This window comes from Nelumbo nucifera, chromosome 1 (genome assembly GCF_055504915.1).
Source record: "Nelumbo nucifera cultivar China Antique chromosome 1, China Antique-T2T, whole genome shotgun sequence".
NCBI classification, from domain to species: Eukaryota; Viridiplantae; Streptophyta; class Magnoliopsida; order Proteales; family Nelumbonaceae; genus Nelumbo; species Nelumbo nucifera.
Window position 1 is genome coordinate 72,490,993 of NC_142649.1, and position 16,279 is coordinate 72,507,271.

At 35.2% G+C, this 16,279-nt stretch overlaps 2 protein-coding genes across 2 annotated transcripts; one reads left to right on the forward strand and one right to left on the reverse strand.

The window, feature by feature from the left end:
* The first annotated feature begins 390 nt into the window (after positions 1-390).
* LOC148803417 (uncharacterized) lies at positions 391-1,468 on the forward strand. The gene is made up of 2 exons (XM_088896738.1): positions 391-811; positions 1,037-1,468. Exons 1-2 carry the CDS (start codon positions 485-487, stop codon positions 1,214-1,216), a joined length of 507 nt encoding a protein of 168 aa, XP_088752864.1. The 5' UTR covers positions 391-484; the 3' UTR covers positions 1,217-1,468.
* Positions 1,469-3,202: 1,734 nt separating this feature from the next.
* On the reverse strand, positions 3,203-13,975 carry LOC148803418 (uncharacterized). Its single transcript, XM_088895673.1, has 5 exons — positions 13,921-13,975; positions 5,440-5,567; positions 5,141-5,321; positions 4,352-4,373; positions 3,203-3,542 (listed from the first exon to the last, which is right to left on the reverse strand). Exons 1-5 carry the CDS (start codon positions 13,973-13,975, stop codon positions 3,203-3,205), a joined length of 726 nt encoding a protein of 241 aa, XP_088751799.1.
* Positions 13,976-16,279: the final 2,304 nt, after the last annotated feature.

Sequence of the window (16,279 nt, forward strand, 5' to 3'; positions counted from 1 at the left end):
AATCGCAACATAACAAAGGATTCTTCAAAAGAGTACAAACTGCCCACAAGAACTTTGCCCACGTCTACCCACATAACATCCCATGCACACATATAGAAGATCCAGAGTCCAGAGTCCAGAGTCCAACACCAACAAAGTACTTAGGGTAGATTTCCACCAATTGCACACACCTATACAATACGACTGGTTCACCAAAGCCGATTTTGCATAACACATCTCAACCACTCATTATCACTACCGTGGGATAGCACGCTGAGATGGAGGGTCCTGAGAGATTTGAAACACCAAAATTTGCAACCAAAATACCATCTTGACATTGCCCCTTGCACTGAACGGGTTCAAAATTTTCAACCCAAGATCCCCTTTTCTTGTGACTTGCCACCCTTCCATCAGGCAAGAGGCAACGTAATACCACACCGAGCTTTTTTTGAGTTGAGTTACCCGCTTACCCTCCCGGAGCGAGCGAGAAAGAAGAAAACAGAAGATGGCCGCCGGTATGTGCAAGCTCGTCGAAGCGATTTTATTCCTCCTTTTCCTCTTATTCTCCGTGGTGTCTCCCATCATTGACGCCCAGACCTGTCTCCCTCTTCACTTGTTTCCCGACGTCCTCATCGATCTCAAATCCCGGTACGCCCAAGAATATGACAACTATTTGATTGTTGAGAAACCAGGCTTCTTCGTGGGCATTGCCTGGCTGGAGATTCTTCTCCTATGGCCTCTCTCCATCGCCAATCTGTTCGGCATTGTAACCCGGAAATCCTGGGTTAAGACTACATGTTTGATCTATGGCTTCTCTACCTTCACTGCCGTGGTATATATCTACTCCACTGCAATTATACACATTATCTGGAAATCTATTAATGTTCATCTCTGTGTTAATGTGCGCCCAGGATCCTGGAGACTGCTGAATGTGATCTAGATTGTTGATGAATCAGTTAATGGGTCGGAGGTGCAGAAATGGATGGAGAGTATGTGAATGTTAAGATTTTTTTCGTGTAATTAATTTGTTTTCTTTTTTTACGTTGAAAATTCTCAGGTTGCTATATTGGGGGAACTGAAGGGATCGGACAAGGCATCTGATAAGCTGTTAAAGATGTACCAGTCCTTATTGGGTTTTGCAGTTTTCGCAATTTTGCGTGGGATCGTGCCGTCCTGTTGCAAGTCTTCTTCGAACAACATGACGGGACCCATCATAGCTAGAAAGAAAAGAGCTTAAGGCCATGTTTGGTTTGTAAAGGTTTCTTCGGAGAACAAGAACAACCCACCAGCTTCATGTTTGTTGTTTGATTACATGAGATTTCATATTCCGTCGTCTCTACAGAGTTTCTTCTGTTAATGTTCTCAGATTTTTTTGTTTTACATTGGTACTCGTGATTTGACGGAGAGAGAGAATCTGTAGCATATGGATTGGATTATATATATAACGAATCCATATATGATTTGTATTTGTTTTCTTCTAGCCTTGAATCTTGAACTGGGGAGCTATAGTTTACATGTCCTCGACGTAGGGGTGTGTCAATTGGACTGAATTTGGTCCATCCGATCCGATCCATTCCAATATCAGTTCATCGAAGATGGACTAGGTCCAATCCAATCAATTCGATCGGCCCAATCCAATATAAATCCATCATGGATGGACCAGGTTCACCACAAGTCTGGATTGATCGGCCAAACCCAACTTTTAAGTCTGGACTGATCTAATTCAATATTATGTCTTGTTGGTTTGTTCAATTCATCCAAATTGATTTTGATTTAGATGGATCCAACCCAAAACTGATCCATTGACACATTTATACTTATGGGCAAAATAAAGGATAAAGCTTTAAAGTCTTACAAGGCATTTTCAATTCTTGTTTGGTCATCCAACCATTATGTGTGTGTTTGTTTAAGCTCCCCAATTAGTTTTAGGGAAAATTCCCGATTAGTACCCTGTACTTTGGGTCTAGTGCTACTTTGGTCCCGGAATGTTAAAATGCGACAATTCAGTACTCGAATTTTCAAGACGTGTCAATCCAAAACCTACCGTTAACCATCCATTAAGTGGCATTTGAAAAATAAACAAATGTCATTCGAGTGTCATCTAATTTTCTTTATCAACCATCCAAACACTAATAAAAAATTAACAATCCCAAATCCTAGTTTCTTCTAGACCCAATTTTCTTGGAGAAAAGAGGCAAGGATTAGGACTGTTAATTTTTTGTCAATGTTTGGATGGTTGATAAAAAAATTTAGATGACACTCAAAGGGCATTTGTGTCTTTTCAAATGCCACTTAACGGCTGGTTAACAAATGGTTAATGTTAGGTACTGGATTAACATGTTTTTAAAGTTCAAGTACTGAATTATCGCATTTTAATGTTCAGGGACCAAAGTGGCATTAGGCCCAAAGTACAGGATACTAATCAAAAAATTTTCTCTTAATTTTAAAAGCAAAAAAGGTGAAAATTTTGAGATCTCTTGATGATAGCCATAGGAAAATCCTACAAACTCATTTTAGATCATTTGAGGAAATGATACGTATCTTGTTTAAAAGTTAAAATAATCCACCTTAGTTCCATTTTAGATCATTTGAGTGAGAATATATTCTCCATTTCAGTTGGTTTATTGTAATATATATTGTGGTTTAAAATAGACTAACTAGTTTTCATTTTTATATTTTTTCCTTAAGTGTTTTAACAAACTAGAAAGAAAATACATATCTTCTGATTTTCCCTAATTTTTAGAGCCTATAAAACTAGGATTCACAAACATTATAAGAGATAATTATCCAAGTTCGGTACTATATTTAATTAACAACATTTAAATAAAGATTTCAATACTTCTTTCCATTATGTCTTAAACTGTACGGATTTGATCTTTATTAAAATAAGAAAATGACCAAATCCATGGTGTTAGTATTAAAGTTACTTTAGGACCTGTTTGGTTTGTGGGTATAAGGGTCTGGAATCAGAATCCAAATGGGTCATTTCAATTCAAATTGATTTTGATTGGACGAATTAAAATGGTATTCCCCCATTTGAGAGAATAGACATTCCCTCCTCCTCCTCCCTTAGAATAAAATCACGTTGCAGCTTATTTCAATTCCAATTTCAGTTTTTGTCTGAAGAAAACAGATTATGGGAATATACCATTCTGATTTCAATTTCAACTATAAATCAAATGGACCCAGAAGACGGGAGTTAAAAACTCCTTTCTTTAGCCGATTAATATGGCTGCCTCTCGAGAGGATCTCTCAACATGTAGGAGTCTCTCCAGGCAGACTCTACATAAAACTCTTCACGTCCAGAATTGCACTCCCTGTCCTTTGATGTATATATGACCATCATTTCTAGGACTCGGCCTTCCTCAAGCAAATAATTCAAATTCAGTAGTTTCACTTCATTATATTGCCCTTTGAAGCCCTTTATCTCAACCATCTTTAGCTTGCTTTGCATGTACTGAAAACCCAACGTATTTGATCTCCAAAATGTTCGACCATCAAATTCATAAGGAGACTCATACCCCTGTAATTGATCATCAACAATGACAAACGGATTATCAAAACTATGGGTACCCACCAAAATGATGAATTCACCAACATTAATAAGATTCTGTATAGGCAAATTCACATCTAGACTTCTTCCAAATCACATTTTAATTGAAAGAGTCTCTTTCCTTTTTCAGATTTTGAGAGGGGGGAAAGTTGGTCAATGAGAATTTTTGGCTTCCATTGACAAAGAATCCCATGTTTTTTTTTTCAGATTTATGTGATAATCAGGGAAAGTTTATTTTCCTGGGTATCACTTATCCAGATAAAAGTGATACCATCTCCTAAGTGGATAAATAACTTTTCCACCTAGGGGGAAAGTTGCCAATACTTGAATGGGACAAAAATGCCCTTTTTAATAATGGATTTTTATGGCTAAAATGGTTATTGTCTTATTTACACGAGAAATAAAAGAACATGGGTAAATGCACATACCCAAGTAAGTGTTTCCCAAGAAAAACTTACCCAGGTAACTGCATTTACCTGGGTAAGTAACTTACCGAAAAGCGAACGGGGCCTAAGAATTAAAGGGCAACTGTTGAGTAATAACAAAATACCAAGCAGTTCAATTGTAAACAGTCCCATTTTTAGGCCCGTTCACTTTTCGGTAAGTTACTTACCCGAGTAAATGCAACTACCTGGGAAACACTTACCCAGGTAAGTGCATTTACCCATGTTCTTTTATTTCTCAGGTAAATAAGGCAATGACCATTTTAGCTATAGAAATCCATTATTAAAAGGGGTATTTTTGTCCCATTCAAGTATTGGCAACTTTCTCCTTATGTGGGAAAGTTATTTACCCACCTAGGAAATGGATATCACTTACCTTTCTTGGTCTCCACATAAAGCTGAACAAAGAATATGGGGTTCTTGGTCAATGGGAACCAAAATCCCATTGACCAACTTTCTTCCCTCTCCAAATCCAAAAAAAAAGAATGCTCCCTTAATGTCAAATGCTTAACTTCATTAAGTGAAGGAGACGGTCTGTAAGCCTCCTCACCACTGGGCAGAACCTTTCAAAACAATAAGAAGTAAAGTCTTATAGTAGCTTACCTACATAAGAGTTATTGGAGGGTCCATTTGGTCTGCAGGAATCGAAATCAGAATGGTCCAGCTCTTTGGTTGGGTGGAATTAGAATACCATTTTCATTCCTGCTGGAATGGTATTCCCCCATTTGATGGAATAGCCTTATGGCCATTTCCTCCCCTCCCCTCCCCTGAGAATGAGTATCCATTCCGATCAATTCTGATTTCGATTCCAGATTCTAGTTTGAAACAAACCAGTGAAGTGAATAAACGATTTCAATTCGGATTCCAATTCAGACCCTAAGTACTACATTCTCTGTTGTAAAGCTATAAACAGTTGTATATGTAATGATTTAAATAAACACCATTAAACTAACGCGGACAGTTCATTCGTTTCTCCATGTTCAGTCCCCTAATCACTTCACAGTAGTAATACCCACCAAACCAGACTTAAGTTGCAACATATTAAACTAAACAAATTCTCTTCTACAACAGTTTGTTTAAAGCTGTAACTCAAGGAGAAATAATGGGCGCAAGGCATGTTGAAAAAGCGAGAACCTGAGTCATGTAACTGCATACAGTTAATGACTGTGTTCAATGAATTCCTTTTCGCATCCAAAGTCAAGTTCAGCCTCACGAAGGCATGGCATGCTTTCCATGTCGAAAACAACTTGCATAAACCCAGAATACTTGAGAGACCGAAGATTGGGGGCGGAGATCCTTATTCCATTTTCAAGAGGAGAGCAATCGTCTATGTTGAAACACCATAGCTGCTTTGCTCTCAGGGATGTGAAGGAAGTTTAGATTCTTACATTTTTTTAGGGTTAGATTTTCTAATAACGGCAAGGCGGAGAGCAAAGCCTGAAGGATTGATGAAGTTAATTCAACCCATCCAAGAGAGAGCATCCTAAGTGTGTTGAAGTTGTGAAACTGAGAGGCCTGAAAGTTGAAAGCCGATAGTTTCAGTGACTGCAACTTTCGGTGTTGATAAACAAATGATGACAAATGAAATAAAGCTGTATGATCATTATTAGGATTTAAATATATATATTTAAATCTGTATGCATTTGTTATATATGTATATATGTATACATATATCTATATATTAATATTTTTTAAAATATGGTTGAATATGTTTGAACATTTTCTAATAGGATTGTAAATTTTAATTATTTTATTTTTATTTTTTAAATAAAATAAAAAACAAAAACAAAATGGTTAATCAAGTCTTTTCTTAAACATAAATATTTTTAAAAATATGATTGAATATGTTTGAATATTTTCTAATAGGATTGTAAATTTTAATTATTTTATTTTTATTTTTTAAATAAAATAAAAAACAAAAACAAAATGATTAATCAAGTCTTTTTATATAAAATATTTTTTCTAATTACATAAGCATGTTTATATATATAAAGTATGTATTCATTTGTAAACGAAACTTGTATGTACTTTTAATCAAGTCTTTTCTTAAACATAAAGCCCAATAAAAGATGACAATATAAAAATATACACATAAAATCTATCAAACCCCAACCAACGCACTCAAACCCAACTAACCCGGCCCAGTCCAGCCCGAATCAAACCCAACCCGATTTGTGTTGGATTAATCTCAAGTTGGGCCTAGATTAATAAACTTGGGCTTAACCTCGGACTGGGCCAGGCCCTAACCCGAAATTTGCAATTCTAGGGTTGATTGGGCTTGGGTTGACCTTTCAACCCGACCCAATCCACCCGAGTTTCACCCCTAATATTTCCTTCCTTAACACAGGAGAGGTTCTGAATCTGAATGCACGATGCTGTGCTGGTTAGCGTGTTAATATGGGAACGAAAAGTTTGAGAAGTAAACTACCTTTGTGTTTTGTGTTCGGGTCATCGGGTGGGGACGAAGAAGATATCCCAGTGCTGATATTTCCTTGCTTTGCCGAGCTTGAATCTGTCTATAGTTCTATTCCTTCTATTGGCCATATAAGTGACATGGCATATCTTGATTGGCCAGTGTCATCCAGAGGGTTCAAATCGTTTATCAAGGCTTTCTTAAACTTAAAAAAAAATGATAAAAGCGCTAGCTCTTTGGTAGGAAATTAGGGCAAGAAGATCAACACTGACTCACATAAGCACTAGAATTTTTTGTGGGCTTTAACATAGCTACTGGCCCATAACAGGCTTCATCAAAGGCCTTTATTTGCCATTTAGATGTCTATTAGTGCCCAATTTTTTTCCATTAATTTCATACTCATCTGATTGATCAACAACAAAAGCAACAAGACGATTAATTAAATATTAGTGGGGACCCGTGCGATGCATCGGAAAACAAAATGCAATTTTTGACAAATTATTTTAATTTATTTAGGTTCATATTATTTGATAACTTGAAGTAATTATCATCCTAAGTTCTACTAATTTTTGGAATATAATGGTTATTTTACAAAATTATACTAATTTCATCTATTTTATCATATTTTATGGAAATTAGTGGTTATTTTCCCTAATTTCTACTAATTTATGGTAATTTCTATTATACTAGTTTATGAGAATTCTTGGTCAATATATACTTATTTTTTATACTTATTATATGATAGTTTATTGGTCAATTAGTGGAAATTAGTTCTATTATATAATTTCTATTAATTTCTGGTAATTTCTATTATATACTAATTTCTTGGTAAATATATACTAATGTATTATATTTATTATATGATAATTTGTTGGTAAATTCTAGTAATTTATCGATTTTATGGAATTTAGTGGCTATTTTTGGACATTTCTACTAATTTATGATGATTTTTGGAAAATTATTTTAATTTATTTAAGATTATATTATCTGATAATTTCAAGTAATTATCATCCTAAAGCCTACTAATTTGTGATAATTTCTTTTGATTTATTTTTAGTAATTTTTTATAAATATTGTTTATTTATGTCTAATAAGGGTAATTTCTTTTAATTTTTATGATTACTTGACAATTTTTATTGTTAACTTATAATATGTAGCAATCTTCAAAGCACAAAATCTATAAATGTAAACCAAAGTAATTCAAGGTTCAAACTATCGACACGTATCGGCCCGTATCGACCGATACCTATCATGCCGATGGCTTCCTAATATGCCCCTATAGGGGTTGTATCGGGTCAGCCACTGGTTCAGAGGGTAGTCAGGCCTTAAACCGGCCCCTTTGAACCGATCTCGAAAAAAAATAAGTAAAACATAAAAAATAGCATCGACACAAGGCGTATCAACCTGTGTCAATATTTAGAACCTTGAAGCAATTCATTAAGCTAAATGCAAATAGCATTTTTAACTAACATTATGTAACAATCTTCAAAGCACAAAACCCAAAAATTTAAACCTGTTGATTTTTGCTAACATTATTTATTAAATATTTAATTATTAACAGTATTTATCAATAATAATAAGTAATTATAATATTTTATTAAATAATCAGTAATGATAGTTTTAATAATATTATTTAGTTATTTTTAATATAACAGTAATTATTAAATTTATGAATAGGATTTATTAACAATATTCATTAAATTAATAATTACCAAAATTAAATTAAATTAACAGAATTTATTAGTAATAGTCAGTAATTATAATATTTTATTAAATAATCAATAACAATACTGTTAATAACATTTTTAATTATTTTAATATAATAATAATTACTAAATTTATTAGTAGTATTTATAATTTTAATTTAAAATAAAATTAAAGTAAATATCTATTTATTAACAATGTTTATCATAACAGTAATTATTAATTATAATCACTAATCTTATAAATAATTATTTATAATAACAGTAAATATTAATTATTTATAATAACAATACTGATGGGATGTTTGCGATTAATTATAATCACTAATCTTAATTACCAACCGCCCCATCAGTAATTAAATTACTGCCATTTGGCGAAAGGGGAGACCACCCATTTCGTATTAATATATATTTAAGATACTTCAGACAGTTCAACTGAATAAGCAAAAACATGAGTATTTATTGTATATAGAACACTCACATTCCTATTTTCGAACATGCATGCTTTTAAAATCCATGTCATAGTTTTTTTTTTTTTTCTTTTGTGTGTTTAAAATTTATCACCTTAACAAAAAAACATATGTAATTGAATTACATAGACAGACCAGTTGCTTCTTAATGGAGATGGGAAAAAAAGAGAAAATATGGTTTTTAGATTTAATATATAAAAATTTTAATTCATCCCTATTTACAAGTTTGTTTTGCATGATCTCTCTCCATCATGGTAGACTTATTAATCTTACCAATCAAAGAGACCCAAATTAAATTATCTAGTTATACAGGCTTGGAAAGCAAGAATTTTCTTTTAACCTAAGAGGGCTAGGAGGTAAGCATGCAAATAACATTTCAGAAGTGGTTTGCTCCCATTTTCAAATAGAATTCAAATTATTCTAAAAAAGTTGAGAGTGGTTCAATTAAGAATCTTCAGGCTTAGCTGTGTGTCAAACCACTCTTTCAAAAGTGAGGGTAGTTAAATAAGAAAACAACTAAATAACCGTTTCTAATCTCTATAAAAATAAAACTTAATTTAATCTCTTAAATTAAATAATAAAAAATGGGTGTTAAATAAAAGGGTCCGACTATCATATGGAAAAGATATGATATCCAAAAAACATCTGACAAATAAATTGGAACCATAAACGTGGTAGCAAATAAGGTCTCATTTAGCAAAATTCATGGGTGGGTTTTGATTGGTCAAAACCCTTTCTAGACCATATCTTTTCCGCATCATAGATTTTCCCTAAATAAAAATGAACAGAATACATGAGTAAAAAAATATATTAGAGTACTAGCCCGTACTTAATACGGGAGGTCCTGCCTAGTTAAATAATGAAACACAAACTAACTAAAACAATACAATTTTGGGGTACAATAGACCTATTATATTTAATATTTATAAATAAACAAATTTTGTGTATTAATAATTTTTATGAAAATTTTGTTACTAATATTCCCTAATATCTACTAATTAAGTAATATTTTTTATGAAAATTTTGTGTATTATTAAAATAAGTACAAATAAATTCTTTGTGAAACACCATTCTAGGTGATCATTTGCAAAATACCATTTTATGCATAATCTATTTTCTCTAAGTAGATATTACAAAATGTACAACCGATTATACACTGTATGTATTTATAGTAGTCCAGAAAGCGAAATAAAAGTAGAGATGTAAAATGGGTCGTGTTAGACCAGCAAGGCATGGCTTGCGTGTGGCCCGCACAAAGTGTGGGTCGTCCTGGGCTGTGCCTCCCTCCCTTGGGATATTTTGGGGGGTCGACTCGACATGGCTCAAGCCCATGTGGGCCCGTGCCATGCCACAAGCCGGGTTGTGGACCGAGCCAAAGCTATTTATTTAAAAAGATTGAGAAAAATCATAAAATTTTTATTTTATATGAGTTTTGATGTATATGATTGTTTATATATACAATAATTAAATAAAATAATATGATGAAATTGAAAACAATTGTTTATTTTGTTAATATATTATATAAAATAGGGATTATAGCATATAAGGGCAACTTTTGGGCCCTAATATCAATAAAAGTAATATTTAAAAAAATCAAAAATAGGTTAACTTTTTAAAAATAATATCAATTTAGGGCAAAAACATTGTTCATCTTCTTCCTCTTGCAATCCATTCATCAGCGCCGCCGCCTCTGGCAATGCCTCCGCCTATCTCCGCCCACCTCTGCCTCCACCTTCGGCAACGTTGTCGGAGGTGGGCAGAGGTAGTGGCACTGGTGGTCACTCCTCTGCCCAATGCCGCCTCCTCTGCCCGCCTCCGCCTCTAGCAACGTTGCCGAAAGTGGGTGGAGGTAGAGGCGCCGGCGACGCTGGTGGTCATTCCTCTGCCCAACACCACCACATCCACCTCCACCTCCAGCAACGTTGCCAGAGGTGGGCGGAGGCAGAGGTGGCAGCGCTGGTGGGCGGAGGTGGCGGCATTGGGTAGAGGAATGACCACCAACATTGCCGCCACGGCCTCTTCCTCCGCCCACCTCCAGCAACGTTGCTAGAGGCGGAGGCGGACGTGGGCAGAGATAGACGGAGGCATTGCCAAGGGTGACGGCAGACGGCAGCACAGATGAATAGATTGTAAGAGGAAGAGATGAACAATATTTTTGCTCTTAATTGATATTATTTTTAAAAAGTTAACCTATTTTTGAATTTTTTTTAAAAGTATTACTTTTATTGATATTAGGGCCCTAAAGTTGTCCTTATTTGTTATAATCCCAATAAAATATATAAGGGTCGTGTTGGGCCGGGCCACGGGCAACATGGCCCGCTTGGTCGTGTTGTGCCGAACCACAAGCGGCATGGCCCAATTTACACCTCTAAGTAAAAGCTCTCTATATATACTTCCCACATCCAAACCAAATCCATATCTACTCGTTACAGAATACTCCTCACAACACATCCCAGCTGCATATGTGCTTGTGTATTGTTGGGGAGATGCTCCCAATACACGATGGCGATGGAATGTGCTGTGAGGTGCACTCAGTGAGTAGAAAATCCTGATTCATCCAAACCACTTTAATATATAGTTGAATTTTCTTGATATGGTTTGGATTACTAATAGCATGCATCGTATTCATTTTAATTAGATAAATTCTGTTATGTTTAAATCATCCAAAGTCCAAGTTGAATCTTTCTTTCTGTTTTTCTTTTATGCTGGTTGTCCGTTGTTGTATCACCTATTTTAGAATACTCAACATTAGTCCTTTTGGGGATTGAAAGAGTTGTTAGTTTTAAGACAAGCACACCTAAAATGTAAGTTGTAAATGGAGTTTTTTATTTAAACAAAAATAATAAATCAATCTTTTATACTAAGTTACTTATAATTAATAAAATGTCTTTCCACCTTAATTAATTGTTATTAGAGGGCCAAAAAAAATCCTAGCCATATATGTCATGCTCTCTAATATCAGTGAATCATTAATCATCAAAGAAGACTCTATGATCCCAAGAATGTAAAAGATAACGATTCATCATCACCACCATCATCATCATCTAAACATTGTCCCAACTATATGAAATAGGCTAGCTACATGTATTAAATTTCACCAGTTCATGTATTTGTCATATATATATATATATATATATATATATATATATATATATATATATATATATATATATATATATATATATATATATTCGGAAAAATAAGGACAGGGATAGGCCTAATGCAGATTTTTGAATTCTCTTATAAATCTATAAACGTTCAAAAGACCAAAAACCCACACTCTATGCACCCATACTCACCCGTGAATTGGCATCAATTCCGAGCTGGCACCTACCCCAACTGTACTTTTGGGCCTATGAATTCTGACCCTAAACTGAACGGTCATTCTCCCAATTTATCCATTATTAAATTATGGGCACTTAAAAAAATAAAATTAATTACTTTCACTCACGTCCTTTCTGACCTACCCCTAGTTTTTCTAGCCTCTTCAATTTGTTAGATCACTTTTCTTTTCTAACCAGAGTGTTGTAGAGGTCTTCTAAGCACATAATTAAACATCTCAATCTAATTACTCCTTTTTCAAAAAATATGGAAGCGCTTGGCAAACTTGTTAAAGACTTGCAGTTTGCCTTTATGAGTAAGGTGTTCAAATAATTTGGGCTGAAAAAGATACGCTTATAGATCTGTCACTATCACAATCGACAAAACCGATAACTTCTCAAGATTTATCCACTTAATTATTATAGAGTAAATGAATCCTAGCAATATCATGCTATATTACAACACATAAGGCTATATAGATAAAATGTTTACAAATTGGGATGGAAACCAAATGAAAGAGTTATAGTATTAAACTTTTTTGTTTGTTGCCTATATTCAGGGGTAGTTCAATTGATATTAGGGGTGAGTATGGGTCGGTTTAGTTCGGTTTCATGGAAGAACCTGGAACCTACCTATAGGGGTTGGTTTTAAGTTTTTGGAATCAGAATTTACCCTATAAAAGTCAATTCCAGGGTTGGGTCTAGTCTTAGCGGTTTTGGGGTCGGTTCCAAGGTATACCCTTGGAATTTATTTTTTCTTTGCTATCCCATTTCAAAAAAAAAATGAAACATGTTCTTTAAAAACTTGATTTTCAATAAATATGATATATAGTTTAAAATTTCCATTATCTTTGTTGATGAAATTGAGTAACTTTTTTTGCATGAAAATATGAAATTGAGTAATTTAATATATAAATTATCATGATATATTAATGTATGGTTCAAAACTTTATTGTAACTCAATCGAAGCCCATCATCCAAGGGTGGACAACACATCATGTGGCGGGTGACAAGACAATAGGTGAGTCGCAGGTCAGGTTGACTAGCAACACATTAATGATGAGTGGAAGCATGAATCAACATGTGAACCGAGTGAGGAGGCTAAGAAGCAAACTGTCGCTTGACCACAGGTCCATTTGTGCAAGAAACCCTTGTAAGTGCGGTGGTTAGGCTATGTACGGGTGTGATCTCCTTGAAGGATAAAGGAAGACCAGATGCAGGAGGTAGGTTGGATGCTAGGGCAAATGTGAATGATAAGAGGGTAGGATAGAATGATCAAATGAATGATGCTGTCATGAGTTGGGCTTTCATTTATAGGGAGAGATCCCGAGGTCCCGCAAGGAAAGTGCCAAAAGTGTACAATTCCCATTAGGAAATGGAATATTGGATTCGTTGTTAGTTATTAAGGAGCACTGCTAGGGTTTTGCCACATGTCTTATGAGATCTCTTAAGGACGAACTTTCCTTTCGTCCGAAAATTCTCATAATCTGCATGTACTACTTCCTTTTGAGATCTATTTAACCAACGTGGTACGAGTGATGTTATCGTTCGACCGACGCTCTTTTATTAAACCCACGTGGCACCTTATCACGCACATAATTTAAAGATGCACATGTAACCAATATTTATTTCTGGTCTACATTGATTTCGTGGCTCTGTAATGATCTTGAGTTCATCACAACTCCGCGCACATCTAAAATTCATCACAAAACCGCACACGTCTTATGGTTCACCACAGATTCACATGTGTTTAAGCTTTATCGTAGGTTTATACATATCTTAAGATTTATCATGGATTCACGTTAGACGAAGTTCATCATGACTTATCTTGATTACGGGTTCATTGCGATCATGCGATGAGTCATACATTCATCGCAGTCATTCGATGAGTTATAAGCTCATCGCAAGCAACTGATAAATTGCGAACTCATTGCAGGTGCCCATGTGGTATCAATTCGGTGTCCTCCATAATTTTATGCTCTGAGCGATCCCTAATGCATGACGAGCTACGTAAGATTTAGCAGGATGAGGAGACTCACAATCATGCCACATAGATATGCATTTAACGGCTGACACAGAGTTAGTAGCACGCATTTATGATTTAGTGTGACTGCACCAAGGCGACGTCTATTATATGTGTAAGCCAAGGTGGCTGATACATTAGAGTAAGCAATTCAATAAGGGACTAGGTACACCAGGGACTCTAGAGAGGGTTAGGTGTAATGAGGACATTCACCAACCCTCCCCTCCACCATGTACAAGCAAACAAACAAGTAGGGAGCGACGGGGACCACTATAAATACACCCCTTAGAAGTCATTAAAGGCATCAAGAATGGAGTAATTGAAGGGTATTAAGGAGGGAAGAGTAAATACTTTGGTGATCCCATCCTGAAAGGTCCCTTCCAATAAAACTAGGCCAAGCCCGGTCTCACACTCAAGGTGATCACAACCATCATTCCCCTTGTAGGCGGGCCAGGTCAAGTTATCTTCGTTTACATTGGTCCCAACTGACCTTTCAAATCCTGGCACTAACCAAGATTAGGATCTGACCTCCACAAACTTATCATTATAATTTTAATTTTGCAAATATTAATTTTTAAATTACTTATTATACACATTCAATTATTAAAATGAAAACATATGATCAAATCACTTAAGTAACTCAATGGTCAAGTAAGATCGTAACCTTTGTAACCATAAGTGTTTGGTCTTAAATATTTGCATCCTCAAAAGTGTTTTGGAATTTATTTCAAGACAAGTTCAGTTCCACCAAGGCTAGTTCATCGGGTCGGTTCAGGAAAGGCAAATCCTTAGACTCTAGAACCGGCCAAGGGTGGAGATCGATTCTAAGAATTTGGAACCAGACCCTATCATGTAACAAATTAGATAAAGTTGGTTCCATTCAATTCCATAAATAACTTACCCATTTATTCACCCCTAATTGGTATATTGGATGATTTGTCCCAGCAATGATCTTCAAGTCCTACTACAACCGTCTTTGAAAGAAAAAGAGTTGTGTATAAATACCAAAATGGTTAATGATGTGATATTGTATTGTTAAAAAAAAAAAAAAAAAAACTAATTGCCCTTATGGGAGATTTTCAGGCATTGATTAATACCAAAAAAAAATTTATTTGTTAGAAATTAGTAATTTAATTAAGGAAAAGTACTTAGTTCTGTCACGCAAAAGTGCAAAATCTGTCCTTATCACATTTATCACATTCGGTGTCAGTAACCATAAGTACACATTAGGGACATCGAAATGTTTTCAATACACGGCTATAGCGTCTTGTGGGTTCGTGGGTAGCAGATCTGAGCTCATTTTATTCATCTTCTATAATTAACCATGTACTTATTCTCTATTCTTAATCGATACAATAAGTAGATTAAATATTTTAGTGCAATAATGAGAATCATTTCAAAAACATCTTTGGCATTTGGCACTAGACCTGTTCATGGGCCGGGCCGGGCCGGGCTTTGACTCTTTATTAATAGAAAAATGTTAGGCCCGAGCCCAGCCCGGATAAAAGCTCGAAGCCCGACCTAATAAAAGAAATTCAAATTTTTCCCTATTCAAATGGACATTTTCTATTTTAATTTAGATGTTTTTTCCCCTATTTAAATGAACAATGGACCTACAAGTGAATCAACAACATTCTCAAATCAAAAAATTTATTCAAATGGACATCACATAGTGTTTTTACTTAGGTTTAACTATAGGTCGGGCCGGGCCGGGCTATTTTGGCAAAGCCCGAGCCCGGCTCGAATTTTATGCGGGTCGGGCTTTTTGGCCTGAGGTTAAACCCGTGGACCAAAAAGCCTGTTCAAGCCCGTCTGGGGGTCGGGTCGGGCCGGGCTAGCCCATCGGGCCACCCGGCCCATGAACAGGTTTATTTGGCACAATGAATATAAAGAATTCAGTCTAAAGCTAATGCCATGGACACCATATATGAAAAAAAAAGAAAATCTTTTTTAATATAAATATATATAAAGTAAATTGGTCCATGTCATCATGTCTCTCTTTTCTCCAAACCCCCGTTCTTGCTTTCTTTTTTACTTTCTCTTATTTCCCCTTCCCACCACTCTCATTATGTCAAGTCAGTAAGCTCTTTTTATTTATTTCCCAATCCAATTACCTAAAAATATTCTTAGAGTTTCTCTTCTAAGATATCTACTCTAGTCACAAATCATATTACTCTATTCCCCAATCCCCAATCAATTCCTAAAATCTCTCACCTAAAATATAATATCTATATCTATCATTTTTCACTAAAACACTCGCTTTATTTTGATTGGTGCATGTCTCACCAAGTCTTTTCCCAACAAGATTGTCCCACAACACATCCCCACCCTCTTCCAATGATAATACCAGAAATGATAATGTCATCATCATGAGA